General features: G+C 49.6%; 5 protein-coding genes across 5 annotated transcripts; 4 read left to right on the forward strand and 1 right to left on the reverse strand.

The window, feature by feature from the left end:
• Nucleotides 1-19: 19 nt before the first annotated feature.
• On the forward strand, nt 20-2,456 carry F5B22DRAFT_641081 (lipase; the record flags this gene model as incomplete). The annotated part of the gene is made up of 4 exons (XM_047977938.1): nt 20-935; nt 999-1,120; nt 1,215-1,721; nt 1,794-2,456. The coding sequence occupies 4 exons, from the start codon at nt 20-22 to the stop codon at nt 2,454-2,456; spliced, it is 2,208 nt and encodes a 735-aa protein (XP_047836500.1).
• A 1,166-nt stretch (nt 2,457-3,622) lies between these two features.
• On the forward strand, nt 3,623-5,660 carry F5B22DRAFT_20919 (Intradiol ring-cleavage dioxygenase). Its single transcript, XM_047969663.1, has 2 exons — nt 3,623-4,022; nt 4,236-5,660. Exons 1-2 carry the CDS (start codon nt 3,807-3,809, stop codon nt 4,956-4,958), a joined length of 939 nt encoding a protein of 312 aa, XP_047836501.1. The 5' UTR covers nt 3,623-3,806; the 3' UTR covers nt 4,959-5,660.
• F5B22DRAFT_20532 (uncharacterized protein) lies at nt 5,659-8,332 on the forward strand. Its single transcript, XM_047969638.1, has 2 exons — nt 5,659-6,266; nt 6,487-8,332. The coding sequence occupies exons 1-2, from the start codon at nt 6,132-6,134 to the stop codon at nt 8,179-8,181; spliced, it is 1,830 nt and encodes a 609-aa protein (XP_047836502.1). The 5' UTR covers nt 5,659-6,131; the 3' UTR covers nt 8,182-8,332.
• A 151-nt stretch (nt 8,333-8,483) lies between these two features.
• On the reverse strand, nt 8,484-10,006 carry F5B22DRAFT_641084 (uncharacterized protein; the record flags this gene model as incomplete). Its single annotated transcript, XM_047977939.1, has 3 exons — nt 8,484-9,031; nt 9,138-9,336; nt 9,458-10,006. 3 exons carry the CDS (start codon nt 10,004-10,006, stop codon nt 8,484-8,486), a joined length of 1,296 nt encoding a protein of 431 aa, XP_047836503.1.
• A 1,178-nt stretch (nt 10,007-11,184) lies between these two features.
• Nucleotides 11,185-12,424, forward strand: F5B22DRAFT_641085 (uncharacterized protein; the record flags this gene model as incomplete). Its single annotated transcript, XM_047977940.1, has 3 exons — nt 11,185-11,270; nt 11,367-11,897; nt 12,028-12,424. The coding sequence occupies 3 exons, from the start codon at nt 11,185-11,187 to the stop codon at nt 12,422-12,424; spliced, it is 1,014 nt and encodes a 337-aa protein (XP_047836504.1).
• Nucleotides 12,425-14,023: the final 1,599 nt, after the last annotated feature.

Consider the following 14,023-nt stretch of genomic DNA (forward strand, 5'->3'; position numbering starts at 1 on the left):
CTCCGCCTGCTCAACCACCATGGCAAATGTTAAACGACCATTACCAACTCCCAGTGCCACCGAGCGCGATCGCAACTACGGCTTCCCACCCGAATCTTTTGACTACACTAGGCTTCCCGATATCGATCGTCGGTTTCTCCCTGCCGAACACCTTGCGGCTTTTGCTCAAGCTCTATCTGCGCCTGACCCGACACCCTCCACCGACGATGTCTTGACCTCAAGCGTGCGCAGCCCAAGCCTGGTTGGCGCTGAGTACACACGTTCGGGCTCTGCCCCTTCTATCGATACCTCGGGATTACCTGAGGCTGCCACTCACACCAATGGCGCCCAGAGTAACTTGTTCATTACCGCACAGAATGATTGGGCACCCGTGAATGAAAAAATAAAACACGGTCGACGCAGGAAGAGGAAGAAGTTCAATATTGGCAGCCGGACTATCGACGAGACTCGCGAAGGGTATTTGTATGGCCTATTAAAATGGCCCTTCCTTTTCTCTGTCGTGCTGTGGATCATCGGACTAGGGGCTGCCTACCTCGCAACCAGATTCTATATCTTTCTTTACGAACATTACGTCGCCTGGACTGGAAGAAGGGAGAGGCTGAGGCGAGCCTTGCGCTCTGCAAGCAGTTATCGTGACTGGGTTCGCGCGGCAAAGGAACTAGATGCCTATTTAGGAAATGAGAGGTGGAAGGAGGAGAATGATTACGCATACTACGATTCTAAGACTATTCGCCGGGTTTACGAACAGACCCGTAAATATCGCGGCGCCGCCGAAAAGGAAGAAGCGCAAGGTGGAAGCAGGAAGGATCTCGAGAACCTCAAGGCTTTAACTGAGGCTTGCGTCAAGAACAACTTTGTGGGTGTAGAAAACCCTAGACTCTACAGCCAGACATACTACGGAACGAAGAATCTGGTGCAGCGTTTTATAGATGAAGGTGGGCCACTCACTTTCTTTTCGCACCATTCATAGTATACCATTCGGCTAACTTGGCATGTAGTTGAGAAAAGTACGCGGTTTTTGATGAATTCACACCAATTATCTCTAGACGAAAAGCATAGTCTCTTCAAGAGAATGCACGCAAACTTTGGCCGAACTGCATTGTGTCTCTCTGGAGGAGCTGTAAGTATTACAGGAACTATGCGCCCGGTTGATTTTAGTCTTTTAGGGCTCTAACAAGTGGCTAAGAAACGATCACTAACTATTAACTCTCAAGTCATTCGCATACTATCACTTTGGAGTCGTCAAGGCGCTACTTGAAGCAGACCTTCTTCCTGACGTTATTACCGGTACAAGTGGAGGGGCTCTTGTTGCTGCTCTCGTTGCGACTCGGACGAACGAGGAACTCAAGCAATTGCTCGTACCGGCCCTTGCTCACAATATCCAAGCCTGCTCTGAACCTATCACTAAATGGTTTCCAAGGTGGTGGAAGACTGGAGCAAGGTTCGATTCCGTCGACTGGGCACGCCAGGCTAGCTGGTGGTCCCGCGGTTCTATGACATTTAGAGAGGCATATGAAAGAACTGGGCGAATTCTCAATGTTTCATGCGTTCCGGCCGATCCTCATTCGCCCACTATCCTTTGCAATTACCTAACGTCACCAGATTGCGTAATCTGGTCTGCCGTTCTGGCAAGCGCTGCTGTGCCCGGTATTCTAAATCCTGTCGTGCTGATGATGAAGACTCTAGATGGCTCTCTAGTTCCATATTCTTTCGGCCACAAGGTATGCGGATTCTTTTCTTAGCAAAATGCGCACTCCCAAACCTCGACAGAAGATACTAATCTAGTCTGACAGTGGAAAGATGGAAGCTTAAGGACAGATATTCCAATCAAGGCTTTAAATCTTCATTTCAATGTCAACTTCACTATTGTTAGCCAAGTGAACCCACACATATCATTATTCTTCTTCTCGTCGAGAGGTACGGTCGGCTCCCCAGTTACTCATCGGAAGGGTCGTGGTTGGCGGGGCGGATTTCTTGGTTCTGCCACAGAGCAATTCATCAAGTTGGACCTTAATAAGTGGTTGAAGGTGCTGAAGCACCTAGAGTTATTACCTCGCCCGCTCGGACAGGACTGGTCCCAGTTGTGGTTGCAGCAGTTTAGTGGTACCATAACGATCTGGCCACAGGCGCAGTTGTCCGACGTTTGGAAGATTCTGTCAGACCCCGACCCAAATCGACTTGCACGTATGTTGCACGAAGGACAACAGAGCGTATTCCCAAAACTCAAATTTATCGCGAATAGACTGAAGATAGAGCGTCTAATAGAAGAAGGGAGGCGCGAGACTCGACCAGCCGTTAGGCGAGGCAGCATCGAGAGTATCATCAGCGAGGATGAAATGCATAATCTCTTGCGCGCGAACAATGTTACTGACGAGGAGACGACGGAGGGAGAAATTGACGAAGCTGTCATTGATGGCGGTTTCGATGACGTGATTGAGAGCATTGAAAAGGAGTAAATCCTAATTCTAAACCAGCTATAACATTGTAGTAAAACTTGAGCATTTTCATCCTTTATGTCTACATACTTCTCCCTTTGTCTAGATACTACAACTAATGGTCTCTCGCCGCTAGTATGCATAAAACAGATATTTTCAATTCGAATATAGTGTAAGTGAGCGCAGTGTTCGCTAGTCTTCTGTACCCATGCTTCTGGTCTTCGTTGAAGCTAGGCGACAATGAGCTAAACACAACGGACAGTCATCCATCCATCCATTCACGATCGTCGGGGACTCCGTTACAAAGTCGAATCATCCATGTTTCACAGAACGGCACGGAAACTCACTAGTTAGGCTACTTTCTGACAGGCTCGTTGCCTTGCTGCTGCTGCTGCTGTATCCGAGGCTTCGCTCTTCTCTGCAGACTACGTAATAAATATGTCTCACAGTAGAGGCGTCTGTCTCACTTGGGGATACCAGCTCAATATTCATGCAGGTGCTATGAGACCTACGCTGAAGGAAGGGATTGGCATTGGGTCGAGGGTATGTAGAAATCGATTGTTCTGCTCGAATCGGATCCTTAGTCTGTAGGCTTTTTCCTTTTTTTTCTTTTTCTTATCCTCGGTTGCCAAAAAAAAAAAAAAAAAATCACCTGCTGACCTTCTGCTTTACCTGCCTATCTTACCAGCATCTTCTTTTTCTTGAACATCTACGTGCATGCATACAGTAGGGGGTAGACATGTGATAGACAAACGACAAACAAACGAAACAAATCCCCACTCGCAGTTCAACGATGGGCTCGTCGCAATTGCTTTCTCGAGAATACCTCGGCGGCTCCCGCTCCTTGTGCGAGCTGGGGTGGTGGATGTGGCTTTCTCCTACGTACTTAAGTTGCTCCCAATCCGATGCTCAATGAGACCTCACAACCCCGACCTATCTTTCGTCTGTTTGCCTGCGATGCAATGCCATGTTAGAACCCGTCTCTTAATCATTCAATGCTAGGGAGATGGGGCTGGACGATTGACTGGATTGCAGCTGAGAACTGTAGCTCGGCGAAATGGTTCGGGTTTGGTGATTTGAAGAAGCTGTTCGTGAAGCCTGGTTGGAATCGCCGTTTGTTTACTTTTGCGGGTGGATGAGATACATGGACACCGAATTGCTTGATTCTTTTGCCCAGCTACCTACCTACTTATGCCAGAGATATAAGCTATGTTCGTACACCTTTGGTCTTTCTGCTAGTTCTTTACTACTACGAAGCGACCATGTTCCACACTTAGGAATTCATATATACATATATATATTTATAATATATAACGACTATAGAACGCGTCGCCAAGTTTTCCTCAGCCTTCTCGGGAGAGTATTCGGACGATGACGAGCATAAGAGAGGGCGAGATGGAAATGTCCGGGGAAGACCATCGCAGCCTCGAGTATGACCTACACTTCACGGATCGCGTCATTGCTGCGACTGGCCCGGCTGCCAATCCTCGAATGAAGCAGATTATGCCATCTTTGCTTCGACATATACATGATTTCGCGCGAGAAGTCGACCTCACCGTTGAGGAGTGGATGGCTGGCGTGGAAATGGTGAGTGCACATACATCACACATATCACTTTCTCATCCATTCGTTGTTATCTCTTGATCTCAACTTGCCTTCGAATTTGCTTTCGTCTTGTTCTATTATCTCGGCATTCATACGTAGTATTGCAACAGAAGTTGGCCTGCTTCATCGAATAGTCCTATATATATCACCCGTTCATCGTATAGAAGTACGTACTTACACATGAAACGATTACAGATGAACGAGGCAGGCCGCATGTCAACCGCTCAACGTAACGAGACACAACTCATTTGCGACATTCTAGGTCTCGAGTCGCTCGTCGACGAGATCACATCAAAACTCCTGCTGCGCACAAACAGCAGCAGCAAGAACGCGACGCCGTCCGCCGTGCTAGGCCCCTTTTACCGTGCCAACTCCCCATTCCTAGCCAACGGTAGTAGCATCATCTCGCCGCTGACACGAAACTCGCCTTGGTATAAAACAGCCGCGCCACTATTAGCACATATATCGGGCCGCGTATTCTCAGCATCGACGCGCAAGCCCCTCGCGAACGCCATCGTAGACGTCTGGATGGCTGACCCCAATGGGCTGTATTCGCAGCAGGACCGCGACCAGCCAGACACGAACCTACGCGCACGCTTCCGGACGGACGAGCACGGCCGCTACGAGTTGTACGCACTGCGTCCCACGGCGTATCCGGTCCCGTTGGATGGGCCCGCCGGCCGCCTGCTCAGACTGCTGGATCGACGCCCGTATAGGCCGGCCCATATCCACTTCATCGTCTCAGCCGAGGGCCACGGGACACTGACTACACAGGTCTTCGACTGCGAGGACGAGAACACGGGGGGCGACGTTGTCTTTGCCGTTAAGAAAGAGTTGTTGGTGAGATTCGAGGAGAGGGTGGGCGATGAGAAGGCTAGATGGGAGCTTAAGTATGATTTTCTGCTGTGCGAGGCTTGAGGATTATTAATATGGATGGAAGGCATTAGTTGGGCGTATGATAGGGTGAATGAATGATATTAGAAGTAGAGGTAGGTATGTTATAACAATCCAATCTGGACATCTTCATGTACCTCGATGGCGAATATACTTTAGTAGGACAAGGACAAGGATAGGTTGTCTTGGACAGAATCCAGAGTACTTATCCTCTTATAACGGTCCATGGTAACTCAATACGTACTTATCTAATAGAAACCCAGTACTTTCACGCTTCTCATCCGGCGCTCTCACTGTCTCGTGTTATGTTTGCGCATAAAGGCGAAGTTTATCGAAGGAGAGCCACGTGTGGTGTGACATGGTATGGGTGATGTGATAGATGCCATGTAGCTGAGCGAAACCCAGCTATGATTGGCTGGAGTTTCAGCTCCTCGTACCCAAATCCTCTACAAATGGTCTCGTACATATACAAAAACAAAGATTTTACCCAGATGTAGCCAGGATGCCTAGAGGTAGGCAATATTCAATCCTTCAAGGCCAACCTGGAACTTTCTACGAAGCTAGGTAGGTTAAAGGACTACCTACCTACCTAAGGTACTACTATGTATGTAGGTACCTGTAGGTAGGGACTTTAGGGCGCTGCTGGGGCGCTGCTGGAGCCACGAACAGTTACCTACTATAGGTACCTCTAAGTACTTAGGTACTCCACACCCAAATCGTGCTATGTGGCCTTCTTCTCCTTTTTCCAACACATCCCACCACATGTCTACAGTAGCAACAAATACATATAGTTAGGCTTGGCCAAGGACAGCGCTAAATGGAATGGGAATGATGCTGCTGCTGCTCGTTGTCATCATCATTGCCATTGCCTGCTCGCCTGCCTCTATCTGGACCTACGAGATCAAAGATTTGGGCTGTGACATTGGATTCGATTCTCTTCCTCCATCACCTAATAATTACCCATCTACGTAATTCATACCTACCTACCTACGAAGTAGTATCCGACACAGTGTCCAACGTCATCACTTGATTTCTCTCACCCGGGCAATTAATCAATCAATCAATCCATCACATACGACGCTTTTTGGCGCTGTAACTTGTCGCATTCACCACACCCAGCTCGCCAAATAAAGAGCCCGTGTTCTCCCCTCTGCCCAGCCTAATATTACTCTCAACCGTGCACAGCAGTACGTAGCCATGGGGAAACCGACAATACCCAGTGCCAGCATCCAGCTGCCCTATCCGCTGTACTGCTGTGACTTCGTAGATCCCGATCGCCTGGTCGTTGCCGGCGGCGGAGGCCCAGGACGCAATGGAGTCGGAAACAAGATTGTGAGAGACACCCTTTCGCTTGCCTCTCTGCACCTCGCGAGCCTATTTTGATTATTCCCATGCCACGTTCCTCTCATCTATCCCTTTTCCGGTTTTTTATTTTTATTTTTTTTGTCTTTCCCCTTCCCATTCGCTTCTTACCCCAGTCGTAAGAACCAAACCATTTGGGTTGGGGTTCGGTGGGCTAACTGTTGGGCTTGCGCTCCGCTTTATTCTGCAGACCCTGCTTGACACATCGGATGCGACCCAGCTGACCGAGCTCTCTGAACTCGAGCTGTGTCCCAACGAGGACAGTGTCATGTCTCTCGCTGTCGTCGGACCCCAGAAAGAAAAGCCCGCAACAGTCACTGTGTTCGCAGGAGTCAATTCGAGTCCGGACGATGTTAATAAGGGCCAGAACAAGCATATGCGTGCGCTAACTATCACCCAACCGGGAAAGTCGGCCAAGACTGGCGGTGTGAAAATCTCCGAGGTCGCGCGCGATGCGCTGTTCGTGCATAGAGACAAAGATACTTACCAGCGGATCCTCAGGCTTTCGCCCCCTCACGAGGGCCTCAAATCCTCCCCGCGATTAGGCGCTGCTGCCACTGGCTTATCCAAGCACCCTCAGATCGCTTTATTCGATGTCCCCAGCACTAACAGCCCTCGGTGGAAAACGAGGGGCAGGCTGGAGCCTCGCGTGGAAGCCATGGATCTCGACGTGATTCAGACCGGCCCCGACACTTATCAGCTCGCCTACTGCGACGACCATGAGGTCTTCACCGTCGAAGTCTCCAAGGCCGAGGTCTCTGAGCCCAGATGTGTATATACTATCGAGCCCGACGCAGGAGAGAATGTCAAAGCCTCTTTCAAGTCATTACGGTACTTGACATCGGGTTTTCTTGTCACCGTCGTGAACAACCCAAAGTCCCGCGGTGTCGCTCTACATGGCCTGAGGCTGCCGAAAAATGATAATGAGAACGCTCGGTTAGCGATCCGCGCCAAATTGCCGAGCAGTGTATCCAAAGCCACAAGTCTGGCTGTACGGAACCTATCCCCCGTCGCATCGCCGTCCGATAAACAGGGTGAAGCCCAGTTTGTCATCGCCGTCGCCGGAAATGACTCATCCATATCTCTCTATACTTTAGAACATAAAAGTGCTTTTGACTCCGACATACTCTCCGATCTCGCCCCGTTCCAGGTCCTCAAGTCCGTACACCCGTCGAGTATCACGAACTTATCCATCTCTACCTTTTCACCACCACAGGGATCGGCTAAGTCGACCTCGGAGCTATGCGTGAAGCTCGCGAGTGTATCGGTTGGCTGCTCAACTATTGTCCACAATATACCCATTAAAAAGCATGTGGACAAGTCAGCGTCTACTAAGTCAGAAGACTCTGCAAAGTCGTCGCGCTACATTGTTGCCCTAAAATCCAAGGGCGAATCACCGGCTCTTGTTATTACCTTGATATCTCTTGTATTCCTCATTTTGCTACTTACCGGCCAGGTCCTAATCGAGGCCAAAGACATGGGCACCCCTAAACTTGGAGCCAAGAAATATCTTCCCGCGTCATGGACAATACCACTACGAAAAGTGCCGAGAGTGGAAGGGACAGATAACAAACAAAAGACCATTGAAAATCTACTTTCAGACATCAACACACATCAGTCACAACCAATGGTTATTAAACACGAGGATTTAGGAGTGGTCGGGCCAGATGGTCTTCCAGTGCTGCAGGTTGATGTTCACAACGAGGAGACTCATGGACCAGCCACTTCATGGGAAAATCTAGAGAAAAAGGACCAAGACTTATGGAAGCAACGCCTCAAGCAGTCGGGCCACTGGATGGAAGAAATGGGCGAGAGCATATTTAAGGGTGTTCTGTTTGGAGAGATTGGCGGTGCCATTGGTAATATTGTCGGCGAGGCACTTTGAAGATATTATACCCCAGCAACAGCAAAAGGCTACAATTAGCCACATGGAGTCAAAACAGGGACGCCAAAAGTACATATTGCCACGATTTTGTGTGTTTGTACGATCAGTCGTGTACGAATTATAGAGTTAGTTCTCAGCGTCGACATCGACATCAACTTCAGTATACCCTCGAACAAAATATAAAAAAGCTTGGAAATTAGAAGATATATCATAGAAATGGACTATTTTCGTCACCCGATGCTCCTCAATGGTGATAATGGAAAACTTATGAGTATACATGATGACCCCATGCATCTGCTCACCTACCATGGTACCAGGTTTGGTGGTAACATTGGATATGGATCGATCTCCTCATTGTCGTACCCTAGATCCTCAACACCCATAGGGTCTCCATTTATGCCCCCGTTTCCTCGCTTCCAGCTCGCGTTGCAATCCCCCGGCACGTACTTAGCCGCGTCCATGGCTAGCGTCATCTTGACTTCGGGGCAATAGTCCCAGATATGTCGGCGCAGGCGAGGGTCACCCCAGACACCCGCGTGAAGCATCGTGCCGCTGCTGCCGGTGTGGTAGCCCATGGGCTCGTAGAAACCATCGCGCCAGTCGTCTACTCCTTCAATGTAATAGTCTTCTTCCATGCTCGTCGCAGACGGGGATGACGTCCCTGTGGAAACCGCTGTGCTCACTGGCCGGTGAGCTTGGACTTGTTCACCCTGGTTCATCTCGCCGCTGAAGGTAAGTGAAAGCGATCCATTTGCCATGCGGGAGCCTGGCCTATGACCTAGGCGCTCTGTGAGCCAGACGTCTTCAGGCTCTGAGCCATCAACGCGCACTTGATTGCGAAGGACCTCAACTGTGGTTAACATGCGATGTTAATACCTCACATTCGTACCATAATACTCCCCGTCCGGTCTGAACAGACAACACAAGGATAAACAAGTTTTGTGTCGTGGGCTTACTAATGGCACTAACCCTCCTCAACGATAAGCCTCCATTTCCTCCAAACCGGCCGTTGGGATTCCACGGCGCGCCAACCCAGTCGTACTCGAGGAAATCATTGAGGTTCTGCCGCGAGTTGGCACAGAGAATGCTATCCGACTGAAACACGAGAAGCCACTCAGCCGGGTGAAGCAGCGTCTCGTACACCCACAGGTTCGTCTGTTCACACGCTGGAGTCAGTATTTTCCAGAAAGAGTAAGAATCCAGCTCATTTCCCGGGAGCATGCATGCCCGAAACATGCCTAAGGGGGGGTGGGGATAAATGATTGCAAAGACTAACGAGGAATCGTGAAATCATCTCGCCGCCACTGGTACTCATGTTCGTCGGGATGAACGTCAAGTCCAGCTTGCCGGTGGCTACTTGCGACCGCACGGCATGCGAGGCATTCAAGGAGGATACGGACTCTGAGGACCCCATGAAGCGGAAGCGCCAGTCTGGCGGCACCACGGCGATGAAGTGCAGGAGCAGAGGTGCGAGGTTCGGCAGGGCCCGGTTCTCGATTAACAGGGCTACCTTGGAAGCGTTGAAGGGGGCATTTTGAGGACTAAATGAGGATGGTATTGTTGAGGATAGGGCTGGGATGGGATTTTCGGATGATGATGATTGGTTTTGGTCGTATTCAAGTCGTAGGTGTGGTATGGATACGTGGTGAATATTTGACATCACGATTATGCCGGTGATGACAAGGAGGATTGCTAAACAGCCTGTTAGCTGCCAACGCTTGCTCATCCGCGACCATTTCTTCGCTATTAGTTTTTTTGCTTTGTCTAAGAGACGAGCTATGTCCTCTGCTCGAATCTCTATATCATTCGTACTGTTTTGCGGCATGTTTTCTGCTGGGCTTTTGATGTTATAATGCTTGGAATTATTGGGAAATAACTTTCTAGCGGTTACCAGTTACTGTGTGGCGGCTTTGATCTCTGAGTACCTCCCCGAGGAGATCACCACTCCATCAACCTTTCACTAGGTATGAAGAGAAGGTTGCACGTCTATCCTACCTTCCACGACATGTAGGACTTAGGATCACAGAACTGGGTACCATGACACTACTGAAACCTCCTAGGCACCGTGCCTGATTTTGTGCAACTCTATCTCATTTTTGACTTGAGACTAGATTATGCCATGAGATTCTATCACGAGGAGTAAAAGGCTCCAGCTTTCTACGGCGGTCTGAATATAATTGACTTGAATGGATAAGACCTCTGTTCCACAACCATGCTGACGACTATTAGGGAAGGATTCAATCCAATGGATGCAAAGTATCATAGTGAAGTCGCACATTGTGCCCCGTTGTGTAAGCGGCACTGAGACTATCCAAATTACTGTTCTCCTATTCCAATTATCGACATAGAAGGTAATTCTTTAGCTTCTAACCTCCCCGTAATTGCCTGCACATTTAGATTCCGAATTTCTGGCGCCAAGGTGAAGTGAGTACGATCCTGAGAGTTAAGTTTAGAGGAGATGTCGGTCCCTGAGTCTCACGTGGCTTCAAGGGAAACGGGTCGATATCAGCGTGGAGTGATACCATGTTTGTTTCAATGTAACACTTACTGGAGCTGAGGAAACACCGATTAAGCCAACGCCCACAAGTTTCAACATCTGCCTTGTGATTTGCTAACACGATTCAAATGTAAGCGATGCTTAAGATTTACCTTCTCATATCATTAGTCCTCCATGAAAGGGCTGAAACGAGCACTTGCTCGATATGTTTCCTATGCTGTACTACTACTCTTGTGAGAGCCATTTTATTGCTTCTTCGAATGTTTGATAGAAAACATAAAAGTCTACTGAATCTACTTCGCCAGAACCCCGAAATTGGACGTCTGTGGCATTCCGAAGCTCAACCGGCAGCGGCTCAACATACCGGTATTGCTAAATTCGGAAGCGAATATTAGAATGTGACTTATTGCCGAACCCACCCAGATTTAAGAGTGTGCTTCCGTTCCTATAACTGGCAAAATCTGGTAACGTTACTCTTTAATCGTGGAGGAGTTACGAATGTCGCCATGTCATTAGGTCCGTCCGCTCAAACATCTGCGCTTGTTGTGATTACGCGCGTTCGCATTATTGCGGTTGTTTCTTTGATCGTTACGTAGGCTTCTCTCTCACTTACCCTTGGCATGCCATCGTACGATAAGACAGGAAAGCTTGGGAAACTGGACTGATGGTATGACCAAAAACTAACTAGATGGTCCATCGCGAGTTTACTACCACACTATACACCTACAATCAAAGACCACGTTACCACGAGACTAAGCGAGGCTCGACAGAGGATACCCAAAGTGAGTGTCGAATGGCGTCCGCTAAGCCTGACCAATGACCCGCGACACCGCTTCAACACGTCCAAGGTGGCGCTCTTGATCGAGCCGCGACCCCTCCCACACCTCGTGCCCCAGATTCTGCACATGATATCCGTGGTACCGCCGGACTGGCGCTTTGTCTTCGTTGGTACCAACCTCTCAACGGCGAGCGTGGGCCGCAGCTACGCGACCAAGCACCAGCAGGTTGTCGGCAAACTCGACCTTCTAGTGCTCCCTACCCCTTGGGAGATCGACAGCAAGGAGAATGTGCACCGCCTGCTCACCGACATGCGCTTTTATGACGAGTTTCTCCCAGGCGTAGAATGGCTGCTCAAGTACGAGTATGATAGCATTCTCTGTGCCAATTCGGCGACGAGCCTCAATGAATGGCTTCATTGGGACTGGGCCGGATCGCCAAGGTAGGAACACGAACTCCACGTGAATCTTGAGCGTGCGACCCTGCTTTCTTCTTTTCTTTTCACCGTTCCAAATGCTACTAGTAATCAACGCACCATCACTAACACCTAGCTTCTTTTTTCTCCGCCACAGAACAATGGATGACCGCTTCTCCGGCAACGGCGGCCTGTCCCTTCGCCGCGTATCTACAATTAGGCGCGTGCTAAGTTTCCAGCAGCGCTACAACGACACTAACCCAGAAGACGAGTGGTTCGGCATGCGCCTGGTGGTGCTCCCTGGCGCGAAGGTGGCAGCCGGGCAGGACGGCCAGCTGGCTGTGGAAGACCACTACATTCCGAATGCGATGGGCTTCCACCTCAGGGACGGGGGCCAAGGCATCTCAGACCAGGTCTGGAAGGATCCAGCCCAGAGAAAGGCTATCTTCGAATACTGTCCCGAGCTCAGCCTCATCATGGACATGAAGCTTGAGCGCGAGCGCTGTCTCGGCGATAGGCTGGATGGGACTATTGAAGAGGAGAGGCCTGCATAACTTCTTTCCTCCCTCTTGCGGGGAATGGATTAGGGTTTAGTCAGCCTGAGTACTCTCGATAGGGCGCCATGCATAATATCGGTTTGTCTATCGTTCTTTTGCAGGCTTAGCAGGCGTTGATGAGAAGAACATGATATGACGTCAAAACTAGCTTGCGTAGACGTCGTTGTAAAAACATCTGTAACTTAATTCTAGACTGGGCGGCGATTCGATTATCGATTGAAAACCAGTTTCGGGTGCCTTTCCTATATGCTCATTTGTGGAAATGGTCGTACAGTCAGTCAGTCAATCGTTCCTCTGTAACGGTGGCTGAGTTATGCGATTATTGCTGGATTATTGGATCTCTACAACTCTATCGACTATTCTTGTCGCATGGTATGACATTGAAAAGCGCGCGTAACTTTATAACTACTGCTATTTCCGGGGTGAGACACAGCTCGAATAACATTCACAATGCAACTGCATGTGGCAAAAGTTGCGAGAATATTGGCGAGTATTGGCACCTCCGGTGATGCAGTAGCAGCATGCACCTAACGCATCGGTCGACGCTCGAGCTCGAGCTTGTGGCTACCGGGCTGATAATGCAACTGAATCACGTAACAGGAACGAGGGTTGTTGTTGGAGGCGCGCGTGCATGGGACCGATAGGAGCGTATGCAGCACATGTAAATAGTTCGTTCCTCTGATCCCCTTTCCACGATCTCGAACCTACACTAGGAACCAACCTACTGACCTGAGACGACGGATGATTCTAATTTTGTCTCTCGTCGCCCACGATGCAACGGCACAAAGGAGCGTAGGGGAAATTGGAGGACCTGGGCTCATTAGATCTCGCTTACAGTGCATATCGCCTTCTCCCAGATGAGGATATCCCAAGCCACCCGGAGAGCGAGCGTATGCTGCGGTGCTCACTGTTGGTACAGTAGATCGAGAGCACGACAGCTGCCGTTCCTTCTGCTATTGCTCGCCGGTCTTCGCAGAGTCTCCGGTTTTGGCGGAGCTGCAGGACCCGGGACTCGTCAGCTCCTGTATGAAAAGGAAGTCTGCACATGTTTTGTATGTACATGTATGTACGTATGTATGGTACACTCCCAACGGTGGTGCGTCGTTGGGTACCTACTTACCCTAGGGTTGATCGAAGCGAACGAAAGACGCAAAGTTACAATGCAGTTACGAGAAGACGTAACGATCCATCTCAATTAATTTATTTTTTTTGTGTGGCCCCGAAAATGGAGGAGGAAGAGCTCTCCTGCAAGCTTCAGTGCCCACAGAGACACGCATAAATGGGACTCAATGTGACGCAGGAGCAGGGTCGTCGCTTTTAGGATATTTTAGAGAGGGGGGAAAAAAACTTACGGGCTTACCTATTTGCCGCCTGTCCAACAGTCCCTGATCAGTTAGAGTGGGCTGGAAAGCGAGGCGGATCTTGGCGGTAACAGTATCGACCTAGGATGGGAAGCTTAACGGTATGGCTCAGGTACACCCGATCCCCAGATTTCTTTTTTCTCTTAGTGCTTGGAAGTTGTGATTCGATGTGGTGGTAGACATCTCGCGGCTTGTTCCGCCGATGGTTAGGGTTGCGATGACTAAATCTCTTGTT

This window comes from Xylaria bambusicola (assembly GCF_022495145.1).
Source record: "Xylaria bambusicola strain CBS 139988 unplaced genomic scaffold F5B22scaffold_1, whole genome shotgun sequence".
Taxonomy (NCBI): Eukaryota; Fungi; Ascomycota; class Sordariomycetes; order Xylariales; family Xylariaceae; genus Xylaria; species Xylaria bambusicola.

What these genes read in the sequence shown, in the direction of transcription:
- F5B22DRAFT_20919 (XM_047969663.1), top strand. Translation starts at nt 3,807, where the DNA reads ATGACGAGCATAAGAGAGGGCGAGATGGAAATGTCCGGGGAAGACCAT. An exon ending in GGATGGCTGGCGTGGAAATG is followed by an intron (nt 4,023 to 4,235) that starts GTGAGTGCACAT and finishes AAACGATTACAG; the next exon opens with ATGAACGAGGCAGGCCGCAT.
- F5B22DRAFT_20532 (XM_047969638.1), top strand. Translation starts at nt 6,132, where the DNA reads ATGGGGAAACCGACAATACCCAGTGCCAGCATCCAGCTGCCCTATCCG. An exon ending in ATGGAGTCGGAAACAAGATT is followed by an intron (nt 6,267 to 6,486) that starts GTGAGAGACACC and finishes TTTATTCTGCAG; the next exon opens with ACCCTGCTTGACACATCGGA.